Below are 25,623 nucleotides of genomic sequence, written 5' to 3'. Positions count from 1 at the left end.
CTTTGACAATTTACCACCACTTTAATAAAGGAATCGGGTAAAAATGAAAAAGCAAATTGTTGCTGAAAGTTACACAGGAGTAATTAATGTTCATTTGTAGCCACCTTTGTGTTTGCTTGAAACACAATTTGGGGACACACACACACACACACACACACACACACACACACACACACACACACACACACAACTAGCCAGCTATATTTAGATTTTGGTTAATAAACACACACACATAAAATTTAAAAGGTATCGGTACTTATATAGCACTGTTAATTTAAGCAGCGCATTACATATACATTTACATCAGTCCCTACCCTCTAGGAGCTTACAATCCAAGGTCCCCAACTCACATAAATATATATTAGGGACAATTTAGACAGATGCCAATTAACCTACCAGCATGTGTTTGGAGTGTGGGAGGAAACCGGAGGAAACCCACGCAGGCACAGGCAAGAACATGCAAACTCCAGGCAGGTAGCGTTGTATATTTTATATATATTTATTATACACACACACACACACACACACACACACACACACACACACACAACATAAAAAAGGGACATATTTATAAAGCACAGAATATTACATTCGTGAAAACATCACTGCAGGTGAATCATACTGCTTTTAAAATTAGTGATTCACCTGCAGTAACCGTTTACGGTCACATTAACTGCTTTATAAAATACAATTGATAGTGAAGCCATACAAGCAGCAAGATAAAGAATGAGTGTCTGAAATCCTATTATGAAAGTTCAGCAAATTGTGATTTGCACACAGGTCTTTGAAGTAAAATAGCTCTTTTATTGGTAAATAATTGAAAGCAATAAGAATAGCTCCTCCATGAGCGATGTTTGACGCTTACAACCGCCTCTCTCTCAAGCCCAGAGCATAACGTGCGCACAGTGGTGTAGTGGTTAGCACTCTCGCCTAGCAGTAAAAAGGGTCACTGGTTTGAATCCCAACCATGACACTATCTGCCTGGAGTCTGTATTTTCTTGATGTGCCTAAGTGGGTTTCCTCCGGGTACTCCGGTTTCCTCCCACAATCCAAAGACATGCTGATAGGTTACTTGGCTTCTGTCTAAATTTACCCTAGTATATGAAATATGAATGTGAGTTAGGGACCTTAGATTGTAAGCTCCTTGAGGGAAGGGACAGATGTGAATGTATAAGTGCTGCGTAAAGTGACAGCGCTATATAAAGTACCTTAAATAATAATAATTATGTCACATACCTCATTTACCTAATTCATATCCATAGTGTAAGCCAAACAACAAGCTCCAGTAAACAAAAATTCACCCCAAAACCTCCAGACCTGGAAGTGACCTGGCTCCTCCTGTAATCTCATTATGTACTTTGCATTATAAAATTTGCAACATTGTTTTTCCTAGAATGTATTTTTCAGCTTGGTGGTCAGAAAAAAAAATGGGGCAGATCAGCTGGAAATTAATGATTTTTTATTTATTTATTTTTATTTATTTTTTTAAACCTTGTGCAAATGTTTAGGGAATCTCATCTTCCAAAAAAAGTTACATTTTAGTGTGTTCATAGACACAATATAATATTGAAATTTCCCATAAACTATTGGAGGGTAGGACTTTGATGAACAAAAGTTATCCAATAACAAAACCTCAAATTCAATTTCCAATATTATGAATGGGGAACACATTTAAAAACATTATTAGAGATCTTCACTTTAGAGTTAAACCTAAAGTGATGACCTTAATATTCTACTAGCGAGGCATGGGGATACCTAGTGTGTGCATTGAGCATTTTACTGATGTATGTTTAGAATGTATAGGCATGTACATGAGGAGGTCTTTGGACTGACTCAAAACCGTTTTGTGTTGCGATAAAATTACATTAGAATGCACATTACCATAGCAGACCATCTACAGCCCATTGGGGAAAACATGTTAGGACTTCATTGGCCAATTAAAGTTTTGCCTGTGACAATCTCCTTGGTGCGTGGCTTTTCCTTTGTATTGTATCGAGTTACATGTGGAGGAGTGACAGTCTCCTAGCCAGCATATGAGGGGAGTGCTTGGAGAGTTGGGGAGGTTCTTTGTGATCTACTATAGATACTGCATTGAGTCAAACAAAAATTTCCCAGCACACTTACCAGCTAGCCTGCAAACAAACCAAATTGACCCGATCTAACAATTCACGTTAAAAACAGGAGGGCTTTGTTGCACACATTTGCAAATAATATGTGGAAGCCTTAATGCTCACATCAAGGTTCTTCTGTATACTGCAATCTTAACTCTCTAGTTCTGAGAGTCTCCAAGTTGGAACATATATAGCAGTAGATAAAAGGGCAGGTATGCCTTGAGGGAGCCCACTCCTCTTTAAAGGCATAGGGACACTTTGGATGCTCAGCAATAGCACAATGGTAGCTGAAGGCATCTAATATGACCCCACACCAAACTGGCGATCAAGCTATATAAAAAAAGATGGCAACCACCCCAATTTATAACTAGCCTTTGCAGTAAAGTGCACATGGAAGGGCAATACACATCACAAACAAATACAAATGCTGAAGCACTTGTTTAACTCTATGCACCATCTAAAGTAGACCCAATTGTGCCTGCGCTATAAAAAAAAAAAAAAAAAAAAAAAAAAAAAAAAAAAAAAAAAAAAACGTACAGAGTGGCATAGTGGAGTTTAGGCAAAAATTGTTTTTTTCCTTTTCTAACGTCTATTACTGTGATAGACCCACAAAGAATCTGAAACGTTATCAACACTATTAGACCTAATGCTTCCTCCGCCTTTGATCCATAGAGTTCAGGGACATGCAATTCCTGGTCTGCATTTTACCTGCCACTGTTCTGGACTTTTGAAGTCTCAAAAACATAGAAACATTCAGAGGTAAGTACTTTCATTTATGCACTTTGCATCTTAAACTTTCTGCTGTGGGCTTGGCCTCACAAAAGGTGTCAGGTGAGCCTGGCAACCAAGAGGAGGGAGACGACCACCACACACACACACACACACACACACACTAAAATATATCTTTAAGTAGTGATGAATGCCTATAGACTGCTTCCAGGTGAGCTCTGTGGTGTCTGTAAAATTGAGCTGCATTGATGTTGCAGCATCATAACTGTCACAGGGAAACTGCAGCAAACACAGCATTGTACAGATCACTCAGGTCCAGTGCCTTATGGAAAATAAAATCATGCTGGAATTTGTACTACATCATGTGGTTTTTGTGGTCTTCTAAAACATATTTTTGGAAACCTTGTTTTTATTTATCCGAGACTAGAATAATAAAATATGGCAGGGGAATGCTTAAAAATGCACAAACTGCATGGCCCTCTGTTGAGTCAGCACTATAGATCTCCAATCAACAGGGAGCATGAGTTTTGCTGATTGGAAATCTGACATAACAAGGGGAATGTCTGAGCTTTGCAGAGACTGCTCCACACAAATCAAGCATCTTTATCTGCTGCATGCAGGTGGGAGGCTGGCTTTTAAAGCAATAAGAATAGCTCCCCCAAACAAAAAAACAACAAAGCTTTAATGGTCGATTGAGACTTGCGGTTGGGGAGAGTTTAAAAACAAGAGAGATTGAACCACATTTTTAGCGCGCCCTATTAGTTTACAAAAGGCAGTGGACAGGAGTGTTCACATGTTGCTTTGATTTGTGCCCACAGCAAAGATTATCACCCCTGTAGTGTTTGGTGGGAAGTACCGCCACAGAATGCAACCACTTTAAGTGATTGTAGAAGTGACGCAAATGCCCGGCAACTGCATGCAATGCATGTGGTTGTGGCGCATTGGTGTGGCATTTATGGAGTTAAAACAGGTGGTGAGGAAGCGTTATATTGCCTTCATACCGCCTACCAAACTCCTGAAAAGCGACCCTAACCTTTTCAGAAGTGTGGCACTTCAGCCACACATCTAAGCTTAGCCTAAGCTTTAGTTTTTCCTTGCTATGTAGAATGGTGTAAAGTAGCAACAAGCTTGATTCATGACTGTGTAGATAAGTGTGAAGATGAGTGTGGTAAGTGGTTTAGTGCAATGATCATACAGTTCATGCAGTCATGGAACAAGTGCAAGTTATTTATAGTAATCTTTTTCAACATAAAAAAAAAATAAAAAAAAAATTTGAATACATCTAAATTTTAGTAAGTCCGCACATATTTTATATTTACTTTTAACAAAATTTACAGGAGACACATTCAAATATTGCTTGCATCACCTCTTAATAAAAAAAATTCTAACAAGAGAAATCTTGCTGTTGCAGTGTTCATAAAACTGATGGTATGATGACAGCCATGTGAGAAATACCGCTTTTTCAGACATTTAAGATCCCTTTTAGCTGATAAGTGTGATTGTCTTTAACTCTAAAATGTGTGAAAGCATCAGTCACTTCTTGTGATCTTGCTACACGATTAAAATTGGTATCTTTCATTAGCTAAAACACCTGCCTGCAGGCATGAGGAATGTGTTACAAATGCCTCTTTGTTTCCCTGCAAACAGCCTGAAACATTAATTTCTTATTCCGATTGAAAAATGTGGTCAGCATTTGAGTCAAGTGCAAATGAGGAGTTTATCGAGCAAATAACCTCCTTATGCATCTCTTTTATTTAACATTTTCTGTCTGTCTTTATTAACAATGCATCTTGTATAAGAGATTGTGTACCACCGGTATATCTTGCTTAGGAAATACTACTACAAAGTAAAAACTGTTCCCATGCCTTGTGGTTGGTCTGGGCCTTTTTGGGAGCATGATGCCCTCCATACATCATTTACTAGTATTTCAGGAGATAGGTTGTCTTCTATTACGATACTAGGGTGAGATAATTGGCGCCCTCTCTGAATAGATGCTTTGTATTGCTGTATCTATAAAACAAAGCTGTGTTTGTAAACATAACTTGTGAAAATAGAAAGGGCATACTTTCTGGTGAAGATGTTCACTGAATAGCAAGTGAGAGTAAGAGGGGGGGGGCTTGGGGTAAAAAGAAACTTTTGTTTGTTAAATATAATAATGTAGCTTTGATTTCACTGGATAATTGTTACTACTAAATGTGGCTAATATATAGCATGCCTTTTCTTTGTAAAGCTGCTTTTTTTTTTTTGTAATATATATATATATATATATATATATATATATATATATATATATATATATATATATATATATATATATATATATATATATATACACACACACACACACACACACACACACACACACACACATATATATATATACATACATACACACACACACACACACACACACACACACACACTTCCTACTCCCTAGTATGCTTTTATTAGGGTAAGGTTTTACAGCTACATCATAATTGGCTTGTGTAGATTAAAATATCAGTAATAGTTTGTGGTTAAAATTCCCGCCAACCAGCTCACGCCTATATACGTCGGCAGAGTGACATGGGTGCACAAAATGTACCCGTAAGTCGCTGCATCAACCGCGGCTAGCGCGCGCGCCCATGGGTCCCACAGACTCTATGTCTTCCAGTGGCCCACGATCGTGGCACGGAGAGGCAGAGCGGGAAGATGCAAACAAGGCATTCCCCTGTTCTTCCTAGCAACATCACATGGATCTACTGCTCCCAGTGATGAGAAGTGATCTCTGTCATGTTCTAGTGAGCCCATCCCCCCTACAGTTAGAACATGCTGAGGGAACACAGTTAACCCCTTGATAGCCCCCCTAGTGTTTAACCCCTTCCCTGAAAGTGACATTTACACAGTAATCAGTGCATTTTTCTTAGCACTGATCGCTGTATAAATACTAATGGTCCCAAAATAGTGCCAAGTGTGTCCATCTGTCTGCCACAATGTTGTAGTCGTGACTGATTGCTTCCAAGTGCATGCGCAGGGGGTGACTTCACGCAGCTCCGGCCAGTCACAAAGCCAGAGTCTGCAGCCCCAGAAGTAAGAGGGGCCAAGATGGATGCGGACACCAGCAGGGACAGCGCTGGCTTTGTTTGCATGTAAGTGCCACATAATGGGCTAGTATGCGATGCATACTAGCCCATTATGCTTTTACTTTGCAGGGAAAAAAAAAAAAAAGAAGAAGGGGGGGGGGGGAAGTAATACCCATTAGGGCTTTACGTCCTCTAAGAGCAGGGCCCACTTAACTCTCTAGTATTTTATTGTATTGTAACTCTACGGTCTCTCTTAATATCGTAAAGGGATGCTCAAACTGTTGGTGTTATATAAAAATACTGTAGAAGATTAATATTAATCGTATTTCTAGTGTCAGTTCGTGTTTTCCCATATTTTTATAAAAGCGTATACAAAATATTTGGCTTTTGAAAACTTATAAGGTGCTGTACACACTGGGTATTTAGTCCTGGTGCATCAGAATCCAGCATTTCGGTAAAGGCAGAAGGCATAGGTGCACAATCCAGCAGCATGTCAAACTCTTGAGTGGCTAATAGCTGCTGCATCTACTCCACCTAGCAGTACTAACATTTAGCGTATTATACACCCATAGACAAGTGCCCAGCACACAGACATTTTATGTTCTGTGCTTTTGCCAGCAATGGGACTGTATTTGTACCCGTACCTTCCACCCATACCTACATGCGCCAGTGCCAAATTTCAAGTGTGCATGGGGACCTAGAAGAGAGTGCTCACTTGTGTTGCAGTTTAACTCTAGACCAGCAGAAGTTTGTCACTTTAGGAACTCAGACTCCAATGCAATGTACACAAGTCTTGGCATGGGTTACATAAAATGTGTAAATTGTTTTATTCCATCCAGAAAGATTTGCTGTCTTACAGTGGGTTAGTCAAGCCTTGACAAAGAAAACATGGAAGCTGACTGGTTTCTATGTAGAGCTGCACCATATTTTGCACACTGCAGTTTTAGTAAATCTCCCCCATAGTCTCCAAGCATCTACAGTATAAAAACTATCAACATGATCTGATCAGCATCATCAGATCATCCACAACAACCTGAAAGTTGTTTGAGGACAGGACAAACCAAAAAAAATAACAGCCAATCTTCCGATTGTCACTTTCAGTGTGCTCCACATTCTTACCTATTAAGAAGCCGGTATGATCGATAGAAGCATCTTCTCTCCTGCTAGCCCCTCACAAGGGCACACAGACTTTGTAGGGCAAGAGAATGGGAGTCAGTCAGCAGAAATGACAAGTATTTGTTTAATAGGTTTACAGCTTATGTTTTATACTATAGAAAGTGCCTTACATATTCTTCAAAGAATATCACGTGACCACAACAGCATCCAACAGGCTCTGCGTAGCCAAAAAGGACCCAATTAACTTCCTCTAGAGAAGTCTGCAGCATGCCCCATCCCGGATCTCACAGTGCAGCATAAAAGCCAGTTATTTCATATGTCCAACGCTGTCACTTACATTGTGGTCATTTATATGAAACACTGGAAATGTTTAATGATAATTGTAGGGAGAAAAAAAAAAAAAGAGCCAAAAGAAGTGCAGAACACTAATATGTATGCTGCATTACATTATTGCAGTGCTGTACAACATATGTTTGGGTTTATCGTCCATCAAATTAAACACACAATATTTATGGCCAACATTAGCAGGCAACACAGGCCTTCCCAAAAACAGCCACAATTGTTCTTCACATGCTTATGTGGCCATACGCCGCAACACCAAATATCTCAGAAGGTTGCCAACTACATAACTGTTGCTCTCTTAGAAGCTCTGAAGCTATATACACTGACAATTGAAAACAATAGAGCATGCATTTATACAGAACTAGGTAGCATTTGTTTACGCAACCAAAGCCTTGGCTTACATCAGTGTTTCTCAAAATGTTCATGTTTTGCGGATATCCAATAAGACGCTAGTATACACAAGTTTACCTGAAAACTGTGCACTGCAGGTGGGACTTGATGTCACATTTAGAAACAGTTCACCTGTAGATAACAGGTAACCATATAGGCTTCAGCCTACTTCTCAATAACAAGGCAGCATAGGCATCATCTGAGAGCAGCAATGGCTTCCAGACAAGACCCATCCCCCCCCCCCCCCCCCCCCGATTATGAGAGCAGTCAGTACCCACCTGGATCAACTACATATGTGCGTCTATTTTACCATCCCCACAGGTGGACAACTTGCCACCAAGAACATGAAATCTCAGATGGCCTGATCTAAAGGAAGGTTAATATTTAAAAAGAGAAGTAATTCAGTAGCGCACTGAAGGAAAAGCAGAACGTTTTGTTTTATTGCGTATTTAAACAACTGCACCAGTGCAAGATTAGATGCTGATTTTATTAAATTAAAAGCCAGTTGGTTTATCATACCAATCACATTTAAAATACAAGCTTTTGATGACAAACACATACTCCCTTAAATAATTTTCACACAAACATACTTTTTTTTTATTATTATTAAAATGCATTTATTTTTACATTCTGCTTCATTTAGCAAAACTAAAGACACAGGCAGCACAGAGCACATTCTGTCTTTACTTACATGTGTATTGTGAGGCCATAATATCTATAGCTGGCCTTCAAAACATTCAGATAGATTTTGGATTGAAAACTTTTAAAATGCACAAGGTGAACACGGAGATAATACTACTTGTACACCAGCGCAAGAAACTAAAAACACTCGCCATAAACACAGCACATTTAACTCTTAGCTTTTATAAAATGTTAAATTATATTGACTTGTGTTTTAAAACACACACACACTTATTTTATAATATAGAGATAGATACACACACACACACACACACACACACCCTGGTGACATCTAAGCTATGCTATTTTGTTTGGAAGCTTATATGTACTCTAGTAGATGTTAATATTCTTCTTCATACTGTTTAAAAATATACAATCACTAAAGCTATTAGCCATAAAACTTTCACAATGATCTTCACAGATACTATCAACCTTACATTGGTGGATTTATTATTTAAAAAAAAAATAAAAATAAAAGAGCTTTTAAAATTACACAGGAAATCAAATAGTGTCTGCACCCATCACAACAAAACACCTAAATCGAAACACTAATGTTTAGGATAACAAGAGGGAAAAAAAAAAAAAAAAGATAAAAACCTGTACACCCTGCAAATTTTAATCTTTTAAAAGATAAAAGAAAAAAAAAAATGTATTTGAAGGCAGTTCCTGAAGCTAAACTTGTAATCAAATTTAAGTTTTGATGCTTTGTTTGCATACAGTACTACTGACAAGCCATTTGAAGTATCTGACTAGATAAAAAAAAAAAAAAAACACACACAGCAAGAAATAAATCATACCATCGCTACTTGTTTTTTTACTTGAGCTATCAACATATCTCCACTGATGTCTTGTGAATGAATGACATGCAAGACATGTAAATTCTTACAAGGCAACATATTTTTAATAAACAAACAAAAAAACTTAAGTGTTCACACAAATACCTACAAAACACTGCAATTGCTGCAAAATACTCACTAAATATTTTACCTAAAAACAACATTATACAAAGGCTCCTTCATTTTAAAAGCATTATGTACACAAATGCCATGATGATCCCCTGTGTATTAACCCTTCATGTAAACTGGAATCAATCTGCATACACAGACAAATTTCTTTTAAAACAGACCAAGTTTTGAGTTATCAGTCGTTAAACTAATAGACTTTAATGATTGCAATAGTACTTTTTTGTATACTCTAAATTTAGACAGCTACATATAAAATTTAAGAAAGGGACAAATTTAATAGACATTTAGGTACTAATACTATAGTTCTAGTAGGTAGACATATTACACAACAACAACTTTTATGAATCAAAACACAGAAGACGTTTCAAGAATAAAACATTTTGAAATTAAGGTGGCAAAAATTTGTCAAGTTTTTCCTCAAAACCAAAAAAAAACTTATTTATTTAAAACAAATTATGATAAACCCAAGTCTACCAAACTTTACTATAATCAACTCAGAAATTAACCTTACAGCAACATTCAAACACCTCCAAACTACATCAGAAAATTTCAACTGCAATAGACCACCGTCTGTAACATACCAATTTAAAAGGGGCATTTAAAAAAAAAAAAAAAACGAAAAAACAAGACAAATTACATCATAGCAGAATCAAACCGATATTCAAGAGTCAGCACTTTAGATAAAGGTTGTGATATAATGTATCCAGGTAATATCTTAGGCTGCCATAATGTAATCTGTCTTGCACACTACATCTGGTGGTGCTAGCTACATGCAGCAAAACATGTGGAACCAATTTGCAGGCTATCCATGTTCATTCCAATAGATCTAGTAATCAGCCCTTTGTTTAACTGAGCCTTATGTACTCTAAAGCATAGACGCACAAATGTTAAAATGGTGTTAAGAATCTCTTATCTGTTTTTTGTTTTTTTATTTACAAGGCAGAGAAGTACTAAACTACAAAAATAAAGTGCGCACACTCAGTTCAGCCAAAAACACAGCACACAAACTTATTTCCCATTCCAAGCTTTGGCTGTAAGGAATGACAGCAAAATGGTCACGGCTAAACCCATTCCAAAATCTGTTCATTAAACACACACACATACATATACATATATATACACATATATATATATATATATATATATATATATATATATATATATATATATATATATATATATATATATATATATATATATATATATATATATATATATACACACACACACACACACACACACGAAAGGCATACAGGACTACCAAAGGAGAAATAGCAATGCTATGAAATACAAACTTACAGAAAACAATTCCAAAAGTAATAAAATCAACCGCAACAAACGAAACATCACTTGTAAACAAGAATCAATTGTGCAAAGCAATAAATCTCATATTAACCATTCCTTACCAGATCCACTGAACTGACTGCTTCCTAGTGTAGTTGGTCTGGTTTTCCCACTATTAACAGGTGGGGAAAACATCTGGAAAAACAGAAGAAGAATTGAATTCAGATTTATTGTACGGTACTTCAGTGTGATAGAATATATCTCAAATATTACAGACCTGACTGCCTGCTTACTATGAGGTTATTTTTTACCTTCTTTGTCTCAAATAAACAATCTATGGTAGGCATAGTAACCTTCAAAAAAATAAAAATAATCAAAACACTGAGTTTTACACTACGACAGATTACAGCATCAATCCCATCCACTTGTGTACAATATTAAAAAAATGCATCCTAATCTTTCTGGTGTCTACCTTGGCAAATTAACTCCACAAATACACACGGTTTAAAGCAGATGATTTAATTATTCAAGGCAATAAGTGTGGATTAAGCCATCATCCAGATAGGTTACTTCATTTTATCTCCAGTTTTACATTTAAAGTACATAAAGTATTAAGCAAATTTTAAGCAACTGTAATTGGATTTGCTGCCTTTAGGGTCAATGAACAGCCTCCGAGTTCTAAACCAATTGACCCCCTTTTAGTCCTTTAAGTGATTACATGTTACCAGTCTAGACATGACTTCAAAGTAAAGGTGTCTAGCAGTCTGCGTGTTTCAGGAGCTGCTTTTACCATGTAGTAGGAAGAAGCCATAAGAGCCCAAAGGATATCATACCGCACTGAAATCCAGGAGGTCACTCAGCTCCTTGTCTGTGCCTATAGCGGCCATCCGCTGCTGAGGATTCATCTCCAGCCACTCAGATCGGCTCCTAGAGAAGGAGAGACACACTTACCAGCTGCATCACAAGCAAACCCCCCACCCCCCAGTCTGCCTCTACCCTGACACTAGAGGGGGGAGGCAGACAGTCACTTCCCCAACATACATGTATACATTATTTGTAAAGAAGTTAAACATATAACCTCCCCGCCCCCATATAACTATATCCATTATTTATTATTAGGTAGTTAACCCCCTCGCATTTACACGATACAATCAGATTGTACATACAGATCAACCAGAAACCCTGTAGTGCAAAGGACAGCCTGATTTGATACCATTTGAATAAAAGGTTTAGGTTTGTCCTCAGATTAGATAGTTTTGGTAGATCTGACGGTGAGCATACATGCTTAGATTTTATCCGATCGATGTGCAATTCAATCAAAAAGATTCAGGAACAAAGCAATGACCCATACATTCCCTTTTGACCGAGCAAGAGGCAACTAGCTCCGTGTGATCAAATACAACATTATTGATCAGAGCTCATCTATCAGACGCCTGACAGAGATTGTACAATCAGACTGTATAGTGTGTGGCCAACTTATGTCTTTGCAGGCCTCTTCTGTCCTGATCAGCTCATCTGGCACAGGGATGTCAGGCAGAGAAGGCAAAACGAGAGACAGAGAGAATATAAAGAAATTGAAGCTGCCCATGTCTTTTTCCTGCCCTGATCGGAACATCCGAGAGGCAGAGGACTGACAGTGTTTGGTGGCCCTGATCATCCCAGCTGACACCAGATGAGAGGCTGAGAATGTAGAGATCGGGGTGATACAGTCACTTCCCCAACTAAAATAAATGTACCCTTTATTTGTAAAGAAGTTAAACTGCACCGTCCAGCCTCTACCTCTATCCTGATCAGCCCATCTTACACCGAGAAGAGAGGCAGAGAATGGAAAGGACACAGACAGACACTTCACCAACACAAATGTATCCAAATCCTTTACAGATATCGGATACAAGTGTGTTGGGAAAGTGTCAGCGTGTCTCCATTTACAATCCTGGACATATCTGGGTGTCAGAGGACAGAGGTAGAGGCTGGAAGGAGGGCCGATGATTCAGTTTAACATCTTTATAAATGAGGTAGATTTTAGCCTTTTCATTTTAACTATCCCCCCCGTCTATGTTCTGCTGACCCCGACCCCGACTAACCCATTTGACACCAGGATAAGGGGCAGGGAGGAGAAAGGGATTTGTGGTGGGGGGGGGGGGGGGATTATGGGAGGGCAGACAGTCACATCCATCCCCAACATAAAATGTATCTATTTTTACTAAAGAACCCCCCCCCCCCCCCCTCAAATCTATGTCTCTCCTGGCCTCTAGCCTGATCAGAACACTGGGAAGGGGTGCAGAGAGAGACACACACACACACAGACAGACAGACACTTCCACAACTAGAATGTCTCCATTATTCATACAGAAGTTATACCCCAGCCAACAGTCTGATCTCTGCCCCTGTCCTGATCAGTGTACTGGGAGGGGGCACAGACAGACACTTCCCCATCTAGAATGCGCCCCCCCCCACCAAATCTGTACTGTCCTCACACTGGGATGGGGGGGGGGCACCACTTCTGTAACTATATTATCAACATTTGTATAGAACCCCCAAACCCGAGTTTTTTTTGACTCCCTTTCATAACCAAGAACCCCCCCCCAATGAGGTGTGCAGGGATGGGGGAGGAGGTTGAGTAATAGGTGATGTGCAGGGAGACTATTTGAAAAAGATGGGAGGCTATGATAGGTATGGGGGGGGTAAGTGATGAGGAGGGGGGTATGACGGGGGTATGACGGGGGTAAGTGACGAGGTGGAAGGGGGGGATAGAGTGGATATTGGGGGGGTAGGTGATGAGGAAGAGGATATGATGGGTATTGGGGGGGTAAGTGATGATGAGGAGGGGGATGTGATGAGGAAGATGATATGATGGGTATTGGGGGGGGGGGGGTAAGTGATAAGGGGATATGATGGGTATTGAGGGGGCTATGATGGGCATTGGGGGGTAATTGATGATGAGGAGGGGGGGGATGGGGGGCAATAGATGAGAGGGGGTATGATGGGTATTGGGGAGTAATTGATGATGAGGAGGGGGTATGATGGGTATTGGGGATTAATTGATGATGAGGAGGGGGTATGATGGGTATTGGGGGTAAGTGATGATGGGGAGGAGGGGGGTATGATGGGTATTGGGGGTAAGTGATTATGGGGAGGAGGGGGGTATGATGGGTATTGGGGGTAAGTGATTATGGGGAGGAGGGGGGTATGATGGGTATTGGGGGTAAGTGATTATGGGGAGGAGGGGGTATGATGGGTATTGGGGGTAAGTGATTATGGGGAGGAGGGGGGTATGATGGGTATTGGGGGTAAGTGATGATGGGGAGGAGGGGGTATGATGGGTATTGAGGGGTAAGTGATGATGGGGAGGAGGGGGTATGATGGGTATTGAGGGGGTAAGTGATGATGGGGAGGAGGGGGGTATGATGGGTATTGAGGGGTAAGTGATGATGGGGAGGAGGGGGGTATGATGGGTATTGAGGGGTAAGTGATGATGGGGAGGAGGGGGGTATGTTGGGTATTGAGGGGTAAGTGATGATGGGGAGGAGGGGGGTATGATGGGTATTGAGGGGTAAGTGATGATGGGGAGGAGGGGGGTATGATGGGTATTGAGGGGTAAGTGATGATGAGGAGGGTATGATGGGCATTGAGGGGTAAGTGATGATGAGGAGGGGGGGGGGTATGATGGGTATTGGGGGGCAAGTGATGATGAGGAGGGGGGTATGATGGGTATTGGGGGGTAAGTGATGATGAGGAGGGGGGTATGATGGGTATTGAGGGGTAAGTGATGATGAGAGGGGGGGTATGATGGGTAAGTGATGATGAGGAGGGGGGTATGATGGGTATTGAGGGGTAAGTGATGATAAGGAGGGGGGTATGATGGGTATTGAGGGGTAAGTGATGATGAGGGGGTATGATGGGTATTGGGGGGGTGATGATGAGGAGAGGATATGATGGGCATTGGGGGGGTAAGTGATGAGGAGGGTATGATGGGTATTGGGGGTAAGTGATGATGATGAGGAGGGGGGGGGGGCAAGCAGCTGATGATGGAGGAAAGGGGGGGGGGGAAATACGAAGGGTATGGGGGTAAGTGATGAGGAGGATGGGGTATGATGGGTATTGGGGGGCAAGTGCTGATGAGAGGGATATGATGGGTATGGGGGGCAAGTGGTCATGATGATGATGATGATGATGGATGATGATTAGGGGGGGGGGATATGATGGGTAATGGGGGGGGGGGGTTATCCTTGCCCGGAGACAATACAGGAGAAGGGTCTCCCCTCCTCCTCCGCTAACAATAGGAGACAAGTTGTGGTGTAAGTTAGTGGAGGGGGGATGGGGGGCACACGGGGGGGAGGGGGTACACAGGACGGGGATCCCGCACACTGACATGGGGGGGGCACACCGAGACTGTCCCGCCCCCTCTCTCCCCCCGGGCCCCCCCATTTACCTTTTTCCGTTTAAACATCCAACAATTGGGTTGAAGTTTCCGCCTGTCCCGCTCCAGTCTCCTCCCCGTCCCGGGCGGAGAGCTCTGGCTGGGCTCCGGTGAGGCTTTGTGCGGCTTTAGTGCGGTTTTGGCGTGTCGGCGGAGCCGCTCCTCTCCCCGGTAGAACTTGTGGCTGTCTCCCTCCCTCTCCCTCAGGCAGACATTTTTTTCGCTCCCCGTCGAGCCTGAGCACCACGTTAGAGCTCCGAGGGATCCCTCCGCCCCAGGCACACGGCCGGCGCTACATTCTCCTCGCGCCGACTCCTCCGCCGATCCAATGTGAGGAGGTGAGGGGGCGGGGACTAGGGGGCGGAGGTATACACAGTGCGAGAACTGCAAGGCCCGATCGGGATTGGCTGGGCTTGTGAGGGAGGACGCCGCTAATTGGAGCCGTGTGAGCGGCCTTCTTAGACGGGTCGGTCAGGAGGAGAGCAGCTGCGGGGCTCCCTCTGTGGGGTTGGAGAAGACGAGTGTGTCAGGCGCAGCGATCGAAGCTGTCACAGTCGGGTGATGAATGTTCTGTCACTACAGCGGGCGGCTTCATTAATTCCGACAAGTCCCGGCACATGGGACAGCCGGGGGAGGACGGCGCGCCCCGTCCCGGCTTCACGGACTCCACTTGTTGTGGATATAGTCCCTTGGCTGGATGGAGGGCGCGCTCCCGCGGCTGACAGACGTGTTAATGAGGCTCGCCCACGCTGAGCGTGCACGCGACCTCTCCCCCTTGTACAGCGGCTGAGCGCCAGCTGAGGCTCCTCCGCTCCCGCGCGCTGTGTGCAGCTGCAGCCCCGCTGTGTGCGCGCGCCCAGACGGGGACGAGTCTCTGGGGTCACTCAACTTTATTAGTTCCCCCTCATTGGCTGCCAGGAGACATTTACAAAACATTCTACTTTTTTTTTTTTTACTGCCCCCTCTCCTGATGCAAGGCTTAAAACACAACCAAGGCCCCATTCACAATGACAGCTTTAAAATGCATGGGGTGTTTTTGTTTTTTGGGGTTTTTTTTGTCAGTTTTCCCCTGCACGCCATACAGCAGCCTGTGGATTTCAATGGGCCGTCCTTCCTAGATATGGGAAAAACGCACGTAGGGTTTGTGGCACACAAAATCGCCATCAAACATGGCAAAATATAAAAAAAAAAAAGGGCAAGCTGGAGCGCGGCAAACTGCGTCATGAGCGACATTCTGTCCTTCAGTTTTTACTTTCTCTACACTTTTGTGTGGAAAAATGTGCGTTTGCTTCCTGCGGGCCATATACAATAGCGCCACGTGCGAATTTCACACTTTCCAGGAAGTAATTGGGAAATCTGAGCTTCTGTACACGTTCCCACAACACACAGACATCAACGGAGCCTAAAAGCTCCTATTTTGTCCACGTAAAGCACATTGACCTGCCTTAAAGTGAAAGTGCCACGTATATCTGCTTCCTCCGCTGCCACATCTGGCACCTTTCAGGGGGGGAGGGGTACCTGCTTTTCACAGGTCCCCTTCACCACTTCTGGGAGAATGCGCACTCACTGGAAAGTTTGTTCCTCTCCTCCTTCTGCAGCTGGGCCAGTTACCTGTATGTTACTTTGAATTTGCCGCCACGTGCAAGCGACATGCCCGCGGGACCCGATGTCTGCCAGGTGCCTGTGATCGTGTCACGGAGCTGAAGAATGGGGAGATGCCGATGTAAACCGCATCTCCCCGTTCTGCCTAGTGACAGCACACTGATCGTCTGCTCCTTGTCATCGGGAGCAGCGATCAGTGTCGTGTCACTGCTAGCCCCTCCCCCCACAGAGAGAATCACTCTCCAGGACACACTTAACCCCTCCCCTGCCCCGTAGCGATTAACCCCTTCACTGCCGGTGACATTTTTACAGTAATCAATGCAATTTTATAGCATTGATTGCTGTATTAATCCCAATGGTTCCAAAAATGTGTCAAAATTGTCTGTCGTCTGACGTGTCCGCCATAATGTCGCAGTCATGATAAAACTCACTGATCGCCGCCATTACTAGTTAACAAAAAAAAATATTAATAAAAATGCCATAAAACTATCCCCTATTTTTTTATTTTATTTACTAAACATTTGTAGAAGAATACGCATCGCAAAAAATGTTTTATATATTTTTGGGGGATATTCTAGCAAAAAAGTAAAAAAGAATGAGTTTTTTTTTCAAAATTGTCGCACTTTTTTGTTTATAGCGCAAAAAATAAAAACTGCAGAGGTGATCAAATACCACCAAAAGAATGCTCTATTTGTGGGGGAAAAAAGGACGTAAATTTTGTTTGGGAGCCACGTCACATGACCTCCTAATTGTCAGTTAAAGTGACGCAGTGCCGAATCGCAAAAAGTGCTCTGGTCTTTGCCCAGCAAAATGGTCCGGGACTTAAGTGGTTAAAAGTCAGCAGCTACAATATTTGTAGCTGCTGACTTTTATTTTTTTTTTCTGGGGAGACTCCTTTTTAAAATGGTTGTAAAGCCTCAAGGTTCTGTGTTGCAGCCCCCCCCCCCCCCCCACCTCCTTTTTCTTACCTGAGCCCAATGTTATCCAGTGATGTGCACAAGCCCAGTGGCTCCAGCCAATGGCGCTCTCCTTATTAGACAGATTAATAGCAGCAGGAGCCATTGGCTATCAAATTCAGTGTGAATAGAAGGTGACAGCACCATAATGAGAATGGGAATAATTGAAACTGCCCCTGTTTTAAGAGTGAAATCAAATCCAGTGACGCGGGGGGGGGGGGGGGGGCAGGGGTATTCATGAGTGAGCCTGCATGGGTGCCCCCAATGGAAAGCAGCTCTTCTTGGGGGCACTCGATAAAGAGCAGGAGCACCGGCAGGGCACCCCAGAAGAGAAGGATCAGGACTGCGTTGTGTAAAACCCTTGTATAGAGCAGGTAAGTACCGTATAACATGTTTGCAATTTAAAAATTTGGACACGGTTTCCCTGTATCCAATTCGCGTTTCAGGAGATTGTGACTGGCTCTTAATGAAGCCGGTTTACACAGCTCTGGGATGGCTGCAGAGCAAATTGCACAGAAGTTCTGTGCGTCTTCTGGTCTGTTCCAGGTCTGAATTTAGCCAAAAATTCAGACCTGGAACAGGGATGCACTTGTCCCCTGCTGTGAGCCGCTCCGCACAGAGATGTGAACCCAGCATTACAAACACTTTAAGAACCCAGCCTTTTTCTGACACTTGTTCACAAGTAAAAATCTGTATTTTTTGCTAGAACCAACAATCATTTTATAAAAAAAAAAAAGCAGAGACCCTAGAGAATAAATTGGCGGTCATTGCAATTTTTTTATGTCACAGGGGTTATGCGTCGCGCTTTTCGAACCCAATTGTTTTGGGGAAAAAGTACATTTCAATTAATTAAAATAAAAAATACAGTCATGGACACAAATATTGGCACCCCTGCATTCCTGTCAGATAATGCATCGCTTGGCCCAGAAAATTGTTGCAAATACAAAAGTTTAGGCATTCTCATGTTTATTTCTTTCTTTTGTATTGGTATGTAAAAAAGCGGTGAAACAAAAAGCCGACACATTCCATGCAAAACTGCAAAAATGTACTGGACAAAATCATTGGCACCCTCAATTTGGTAGCACACCCCCTGGAAAAACTTACTGAAATCAATTGCTTCCTGTAACCATCAGTTCGTTTCTTACACCTCTCTACTGGAAATTTGGACCACACTTTTGCCAACTGCTCCAGGTCTCTGAGATTGGAAGAGTTCCTTTTCCAACTGCTGGATTTAGATCTGGACTAATTGCTGGTCAGTTCAGTACTCTCCAGAGCTTTGTCTTAAACCATTTCTGGGTGCTTTTTGATGTGTGCTTTGGGTTATTGTTCTGCTGTAAGAACCATGACCTCTGACTGAGACTTGTGTTTCTGATCCCAGGCCCTACATTGCACCCCGGATTTTTTTTTAGTAGTCTTCAGATTTCATAATACCAAGCACACTGTCAAGACATCCAGTGCCTGAAGCAGCAAAGCAACCCAAAAACATCAGTGAACCTCCACCATGTTTGACTGTAGGCACTGTATTCTCTTTAACTGCTTACTGACTGCTGCACAATGATGTACATTGGCAGAATGGCACAGCTATGCAAATTGGCGTACCATCTCTAGTGAGCCCATCCCCGCTACGGTTAGAACACACACATTAACCCCTTGATTGCCCCCTAGTGTTTAACCCCTTCCCTGCTAGTGACATTTATACAGTAATAAGTGGCTATTTTTAGCTCTGATCGCTGTATAAATGATAATGGTCCCAAAATAGTGTCAGAAGTGTCTGATCTGCCTGCTGCAATGTCGCAGTCACAATAAAAAATGCAGATCGCCGCTATTACTAATAGAAAAAAAATGAATAATAAAAATGCCATAAATCTATTCCCTATTTTGTAGACGCTATAACTTTTGCGTTAACCAATTAATATACACTTATCGCGATTTTTTTTTTTTTTTTTTTTTTTAACAAAAACATGTAGAAGACTAAATATCAGCCTAAACTGAGGAAGAAATTTGTTTTTTATATATATTTTTTGGGGATGATTTATTATAGCAAAAAGTAAAAAATATAGTTTTTTTCAAAATTGTCGGTCTTTTTTTGTTTATAGCGCAAAAAATAAAAACCGCAGAGGTGATCAAATACCACCAAAAGAAAGCTCTATTTGTGGGAAAAAAGAGCATTAATTTTGTTTGGATGCAACATCGCACAACCGCGCAATTGTCAGTTAAAGCAATGCAGTGCCCTATCACAAAAAATGCTCTGGTCATTAAGGGGATAAATTCTTCTGGGGCTGAAGTGGTTAAAGGCCTCATTTCTTTTTCTGAAAACAGTAGCATGATGGGCTTTACCAAAAAGCTGTCATTTTGTTTCATCTTGCACATTCTGCCAAAAGGATTTTGGCTTCCTCAGGTAAGTTTTGGCAGACTCCAGTCTGGCTTTTTTTTATGTTGGTGTCCGCAGTGGGGTCCTCCTGGGCTTCGTACCAAAGCATCCATTTTCATTCAGATGGCGGCGTATAGTGCGAGATTATGCGGTTGTACCTCGTGCCTGAAGGTCAGCTTGGATTCATCTAGAAGTTGACTGAGGTTCTTTATCCACCATTCGAACAATCCTTTGATGCATTCTTTGGTCAATTTTTTTCTTTCTTCTACGTCAAGGGGGATTGGCTACAGTCCCATGGGCTGTACATTTTTTTGACAATGTTGCGCACAGTGGACACAGGAACATTAAGATCTCTGGAGATGGACTTGAAACCTTGAGATTGTCCATGCTTTTCTACAATATTTGTTATCAAATACTCAGACAATTCTTTGCTGCTCTTTCTCTTCTCCATGCTCCGTGTGGCACACAGACACACAACAGAAAGGTTGAGTAAACTTTTCACCATTTAAACTGGTTGCCAGTGTGATTTCTGTATGATAAGAACCGATTACTTCATACAGGTGAGTTTAATTACAAATTATAGGAGCATCACAAACTTGGAATGCAATTATTTCTTATAATTTTGAGAAGGTGGCAATAATTTTGTCCAGTCCATTTTTGGTGTTTTGCGTGGAATGTGTCAGATTTGGCTTTTTGTTTCTCCACTGTCATACCATTACAAACAAAAGAAATAAACATGAGAATGCCTAAACATTTGTAATTGCAACAGTGTTGGTGAAGCAGTGCATTATCTGACGGAAATGCACAGGTGCCAATATTTTTGGCCATAGCTGTATGTGTACAGGACCAACACGTGTATTCACGTTTGCCCGGGGGGATGGGGGCGCTTAAAATTATTATTTTTTTATTTTTATTTTTTTTACTCTGTTTCTTTAAAAAAAAAGTTTATTTGGTATGCTGTGCCAAATGTTTTTGTGCACTGATTGGACACAGCCATCACATGATCTGGAGAGCCAATCAGAGAGCCTATATCCTGATCTGTGATGTGCTGTGTCTGAAGGACACAGCCATCATGAAATCGTGCCACTGCACGGCCACACGTTCTAACAGGACGAACAGCCCTTGTCCCACCCAGCCACTGTAAAACACTCTACCAAAAAAAAAAAAAAAAAAAAAAGGCAGAAAGAAAAAAATTAAAACTATATTTCAATTATAAAGAACTTTGCAATGCTTTGTATGAGAGTCAATTTTTTTGGGTGTCATTTTAAACAGGACACATTTTAAAATAAAATGTATGCTTTTATTCTATGGTAGCACCTTCTTTTATTTATATTTTTTTAACCGCTTAAGGACCGCCTAAAGCCGATGCACGTCGGCAGAATGGCATGGCTGGGCACAAGCACGTACAGGTATGTTGCCCTTTAAGTGCCCAGCCGTGGGTCGCGAGCGTGCCGCCAGCGGCGCACTTGCGACCCATTTCTGAGCTCCGTGGCCGCGGGACCCACGGACCTGATCGCCACCGGTGTCCTACGATCGGATCACAGAGCTGAAGAACGAGGAGAGGTAAGTGTAAACAAACCTCTCCTCGTGCCTCCTACTGAGCCTGTCACTGATCGTCTGTTCCCTGTTATAAGGAAAGGCGATCAGTGACGTCAGACCCCCAAGCCCCCTACAGTTACAAAAAAAAAAAACACACACACTTAACCCCTACACTGCCCCTAGTGGTTAACCCCTTCACTGCCAGTGAAATTTTTACAGTAATCAGTGCATTTTTAATTGCACTGATTGCTGTATTAATGCCAATGGTCCCAAAAATGTGTCATAATTGTCAGATGTGTCCGCCATAATGTGTAGTCGCAATAAAAATCGGTGATCGCCGCCATTACTAGTAAAAAAAAAATTATTAATAAAAATGCCATAAACTAACCCCTATTTTGTAGACGCTATAACTTTTGCGCAAACCAATCAATAAACGCTTATTGCGATTTTTTTTTTTTTTTTTTTCGTTTCGGAGCCACGTCGCATAATAGCGCAATTATCAGTTAAAGGGACGCAGTGCCGAATCTCAAAAAGGGGCTTGGTCCTTTAGCTGGAAAATGGTCTGGGGCTTAAGTGGTTAATGAACATTGGTCAGAAAAGAAAAGGAGCATTTGAGGAAAAAAAAAAAATGTTACATGTTTTTGTCTATGGATTGCATTGTGTTTTTTTGTTTGTCCTTAAAGTGGTGTTCTACCCAAAAGTGGAACTCCAGCTTTAAGGTGTCCTAACCCCCTGATATGCCACATTTTGGCTTTTCATTTTTTTGGGGGGGGAGAGTGGGTACCTAGTTTTGACAGGTACCCAGATCCAACTTCCGCCTGTGCCACCTTGGCGACCCCCTCCTCTCTTTCCCTGCAATCGTCTGGGACACGTCACAGGTCCCAGAAAATTGCTCGGCCATTCAGAACACTGCACATGCCGCAAACTGTCACAGCCAGGTGCCCACCGTAGTGATGCTGGCACGGGGGAGAGGAGTGAGGCTTTGTGCGGCCGCATAGCTGGACCGTGGGACAGGTGAGTGAGTTTTTTTTTAAAAGTTAGCAGCTACTCTTTTTGTTGCTGCTGACTTTTAATAAACTGAAAAATAAGTGGAACTCTGCCAAGGGTGGACTGACAACTCAGGAGATTATAGGGCCACACAGTATACACATACATGTACACACAGTATACACAGACATGTTTCTATTGGCTGAGAAGGTACTGGAGAGGTGGGGCAGCTATAATCTTGTGATTTTTAGACAAAAAGGATGTCGGTAAGGGACATTTCAGAGACAGATGTAAAAAACACAGTTTTTTGCATACTGTCCCTGGTTTTACTGAGGCTGGCAACCCTGATGGGGCCCCCTAGTGGCTCGGGGCCCTCGGGCAGTGCCCGAGTGGCCCAATGGTCAGTCCGCCCCTGAACTCCGCTTTAAGATGTTACTTTGTTATCTTAAGTAATTACAATAATGCTGAATAAACCAGTCCAGCTACCACTTTATAATTAGTTACAGCAACAGTTTTTTTCTACTTATTTGAATAAAAGTTTTACATAAAGTAATAAAAAGCTGATCACAATAACCACCCCTATCAGTGCTAAATGGTTTATTTCAACCCTCTAACTGCTACTTTGTCTGGACAGTTTGGTCTTTTAAAGTAAGTTTAGAAAATAATAGACTAAAGCCTCATACACACGATCGGATTGTTGGCCAGCAGAGCATCAGACTTTTGTCCAAAGGGCGTGTGCTGTGAACTTGTCTTGCATACTAACAGCACACAATTGTCTGCCAAAGATGCAGGCTTTTCTGTGTACTATATGTGGACAGACAGCCCCAGAAATGTCATTCTCTGTTCATATGATTGACTCACTGCATAGGCCGAAAATAAAACTGAAATCATTCCAATGGGAGATTTGTTTTTGCAAAGATGTTTTTCTAATATTCCTCACGTCTAAAGATATGCAGATGTTGCTCTTTTTTCCATTTACAATGCTGTGCTTGATATTCAGTATGTCTGTAATATAGTTTGATAAACTATTTGCAGTCTATATAGTTCACGTGGAGGGGATTGTTTAATGAAGCCTTGGTAAAAACAGGCAGTGGCTGTAGACACACATCTGTCACCATCGCATCTGATGCTGTCCCTGGTGCTGGTGACAGGGGGAGGGGCTGCAGTAGGACTGCAACATGACACAGGCTAATTATGTAGTCTGCATTCATTTTAATGCTCACCAGACATATATAGGAGATGTGACGTCTTTTTTTTTTATTTTTATTGCTAAGTGCAGTTTTTGTGCCCAAATCACTGGAGACTTCTATTTGAACTCTTTGCTGCAGGAAAAACAATAAAAATCCTTGGCTGATCAGTGACATAAATTTGCAAGGAATTTCACTAATGTTATTGTGCAGTCCTTCCTGCTGTCACGTGTATTAAAACGTACCCATTCATTGCACTCACTACTTCCTGAAGCCACTTTCCAAAGGCTGAGCATAAGGCCCCTTTCACACAGTCTTTCAGGTCTGCCTGAATAACTGACGGGCGGACCTGATCGGAGCCTCCATTCGGCCCTATGGAGTGGCAGATTTCAGCAGTGATATGTCTGCTGGCACTTGCTGCTATCCAATTTGATCTTGTCCATAAAATCCAGCCGGATGTAGACCATATTTATTTTATCCATCTGGAGGATCGGATGAAAACGGACAGGTGGTCAATTTTCAGAAGATCTCCCCATAGAGAAGAGCGGGGCTCTGACAGGTCCATCTCAGCACAGTGAGCAGAGATGGACCTGTCATCCACCTGCTCAGCAGGGGTCAGTGGTCAATCCCCCACTGAGCAAGGCAGAGTCTGTCGGGCGGATTGCCCATGTGAAAGAGCCCTTATGGTCTTTCTGCTGTAGGAGCAATATAAGTAGTTGATTTACTAAAGGAAAATATACTGTGCGCTGCAATTGCAGTTGCTACAGAGCTTAGTAAAGAAGGTAAAGCTTCACTTTGCAAAGAAATGCCCAGTCACATGCAAGGAAAATAAAAAACTGTATTTTTGCTTGTACATGATTGGATGATAGAAATCAGCAGAGCTACCCCTCATATCTAGAACAAATGCACTTAAAGTGATCTTGCAGTGCACAGTATAATTGCCTTTAGTAAACCAACCTCCCTGTGTTGTATCAGGAAAGAAACTACTTGGAACAGCAACGAGTCAATGACATGAGCAGTAACTCTCATTTCTAGGGAACACCCCATAAAAGGAAAGTATGTCTGCATTGGTTGTACCTGTTTTAGAACATCATAGCATATATATATATATATATATATATATATATATATATATATATATATATATATATATATATAGTGTATATGTCACATTTTTTTTTTTCTTGTCAAATTTTGTTTATTGAATTTTAACAATTAGCATACATAAGTACCGTATTTATCGGCGTATAACACGCACCCCAATTTGAAGTTTCAGGAATTTTTTTTTTTTTTTTCAAATAAACCACTTTGAAGCAAAATAATGGTCAGTGCCAATCAATGCAGCCTGATTAGTGCCCATCTGCAAACTCAAGGCAGCCTGATGCCCATCTGCAGTCTGATCTGTGCCCATTCAATGCAGCCTGATGCCCATCTGCAGCCACAATGCAGCCTGGTGCCTATCTGCAGCCACAATGCAGCCTCTGCCCATCTGCAGCCTGATCTGTGCCAAACCAATGCAGCCTGATGCCTATCTGCAGCCTCAATGCCCATCTGCAGCCTCACCATTTCTCATGCAGTGCAGGAAATCAGGAGGGGGACGAGCGCCGCCGCAATCACGAGCCGTCATCTTCTGTTTACAGTACTCGGCTGTCACACACACACATCCCGCCTCTGCCATCGCCATTGCCATTGGACCAGCTCCTGTGATTGACAGAACACTGGTCCAGTGGCGTAGGGGAGACGTGTGTTGTGTGTGACGTCAGAGCCGAGTAACAAGACATGACGGCTCGGTGATTCTGGCGGTGTTCGTGAACTAGGCATGCCGGCTCAGTTATTCCAGCGGCGCTCGTTCCCCTCCTTCTCCGAGGTACACTATTGGCG

The 25,623-nt window shown here is 42.1% G+C and overlaps 1 protein-coding gene across 8 annotated transcripts in view; it reads right to left on the bottom strand.

The window, feature by feature from the left end:
• TCF12 (transcription factor 12) overlaps positions 1-15,795 on the bottom strand; it is a 270,092-nt gene extending 254,297 nt beyond the window's left edge. For 2 of the 8 annotated variants that reach the window (XM_077470134.1, XM_077470135.1), the window contains exons 1-3: positions 15,114-15,790; positions 11,514-11,609; positions 10,803-10,875 (exon numbers count right to left, since the gene is read on the bottom strand). In XM_077470134.1, coding sequence (XP_077326260.1) covers positions 10,803-10,875; positions 11,514-11,585 — 145 coding nt within the window. In that variant the 5' untranslated portion in view covers positions 11,586-11,609; positions 15,114-15,790. Of the gene's footprint in view, positions 1-10,802; positions 10,876-11,470; positions 11,610-15,113 lie in introns of those variants that run through there. The other 6 variants (XM_077470136.1, XM_077470143.1, XM_077470139.1 and 3 more) reach the window with 6 other exon arrangements.
• Positions 15,796-25,623: the final 9,828 nt, after the last annotated feature.

Source organism: Lithobates pipiens, unplaced genomic scaffold (assembly GCF_037356315.1).
Source record: "Lithobates pipiens isolate NorthernLeopardFrog02 unplaced genomic scaffold, aLitPip1_a1.2 Scaffold_8, whole genome shotgun sequence".
Taxonomy (NCBI): domain Eukaryota; kingdom Metazoa; phylum Chordata; class Amphibia; order Anura; family Ranidae; genus Lithobates; species Lithobates pipiens.
Note: the sequence above shows the minus strand (reverse complement) of the source record. Positions and strands in the feature narration are given on the sequence as shown.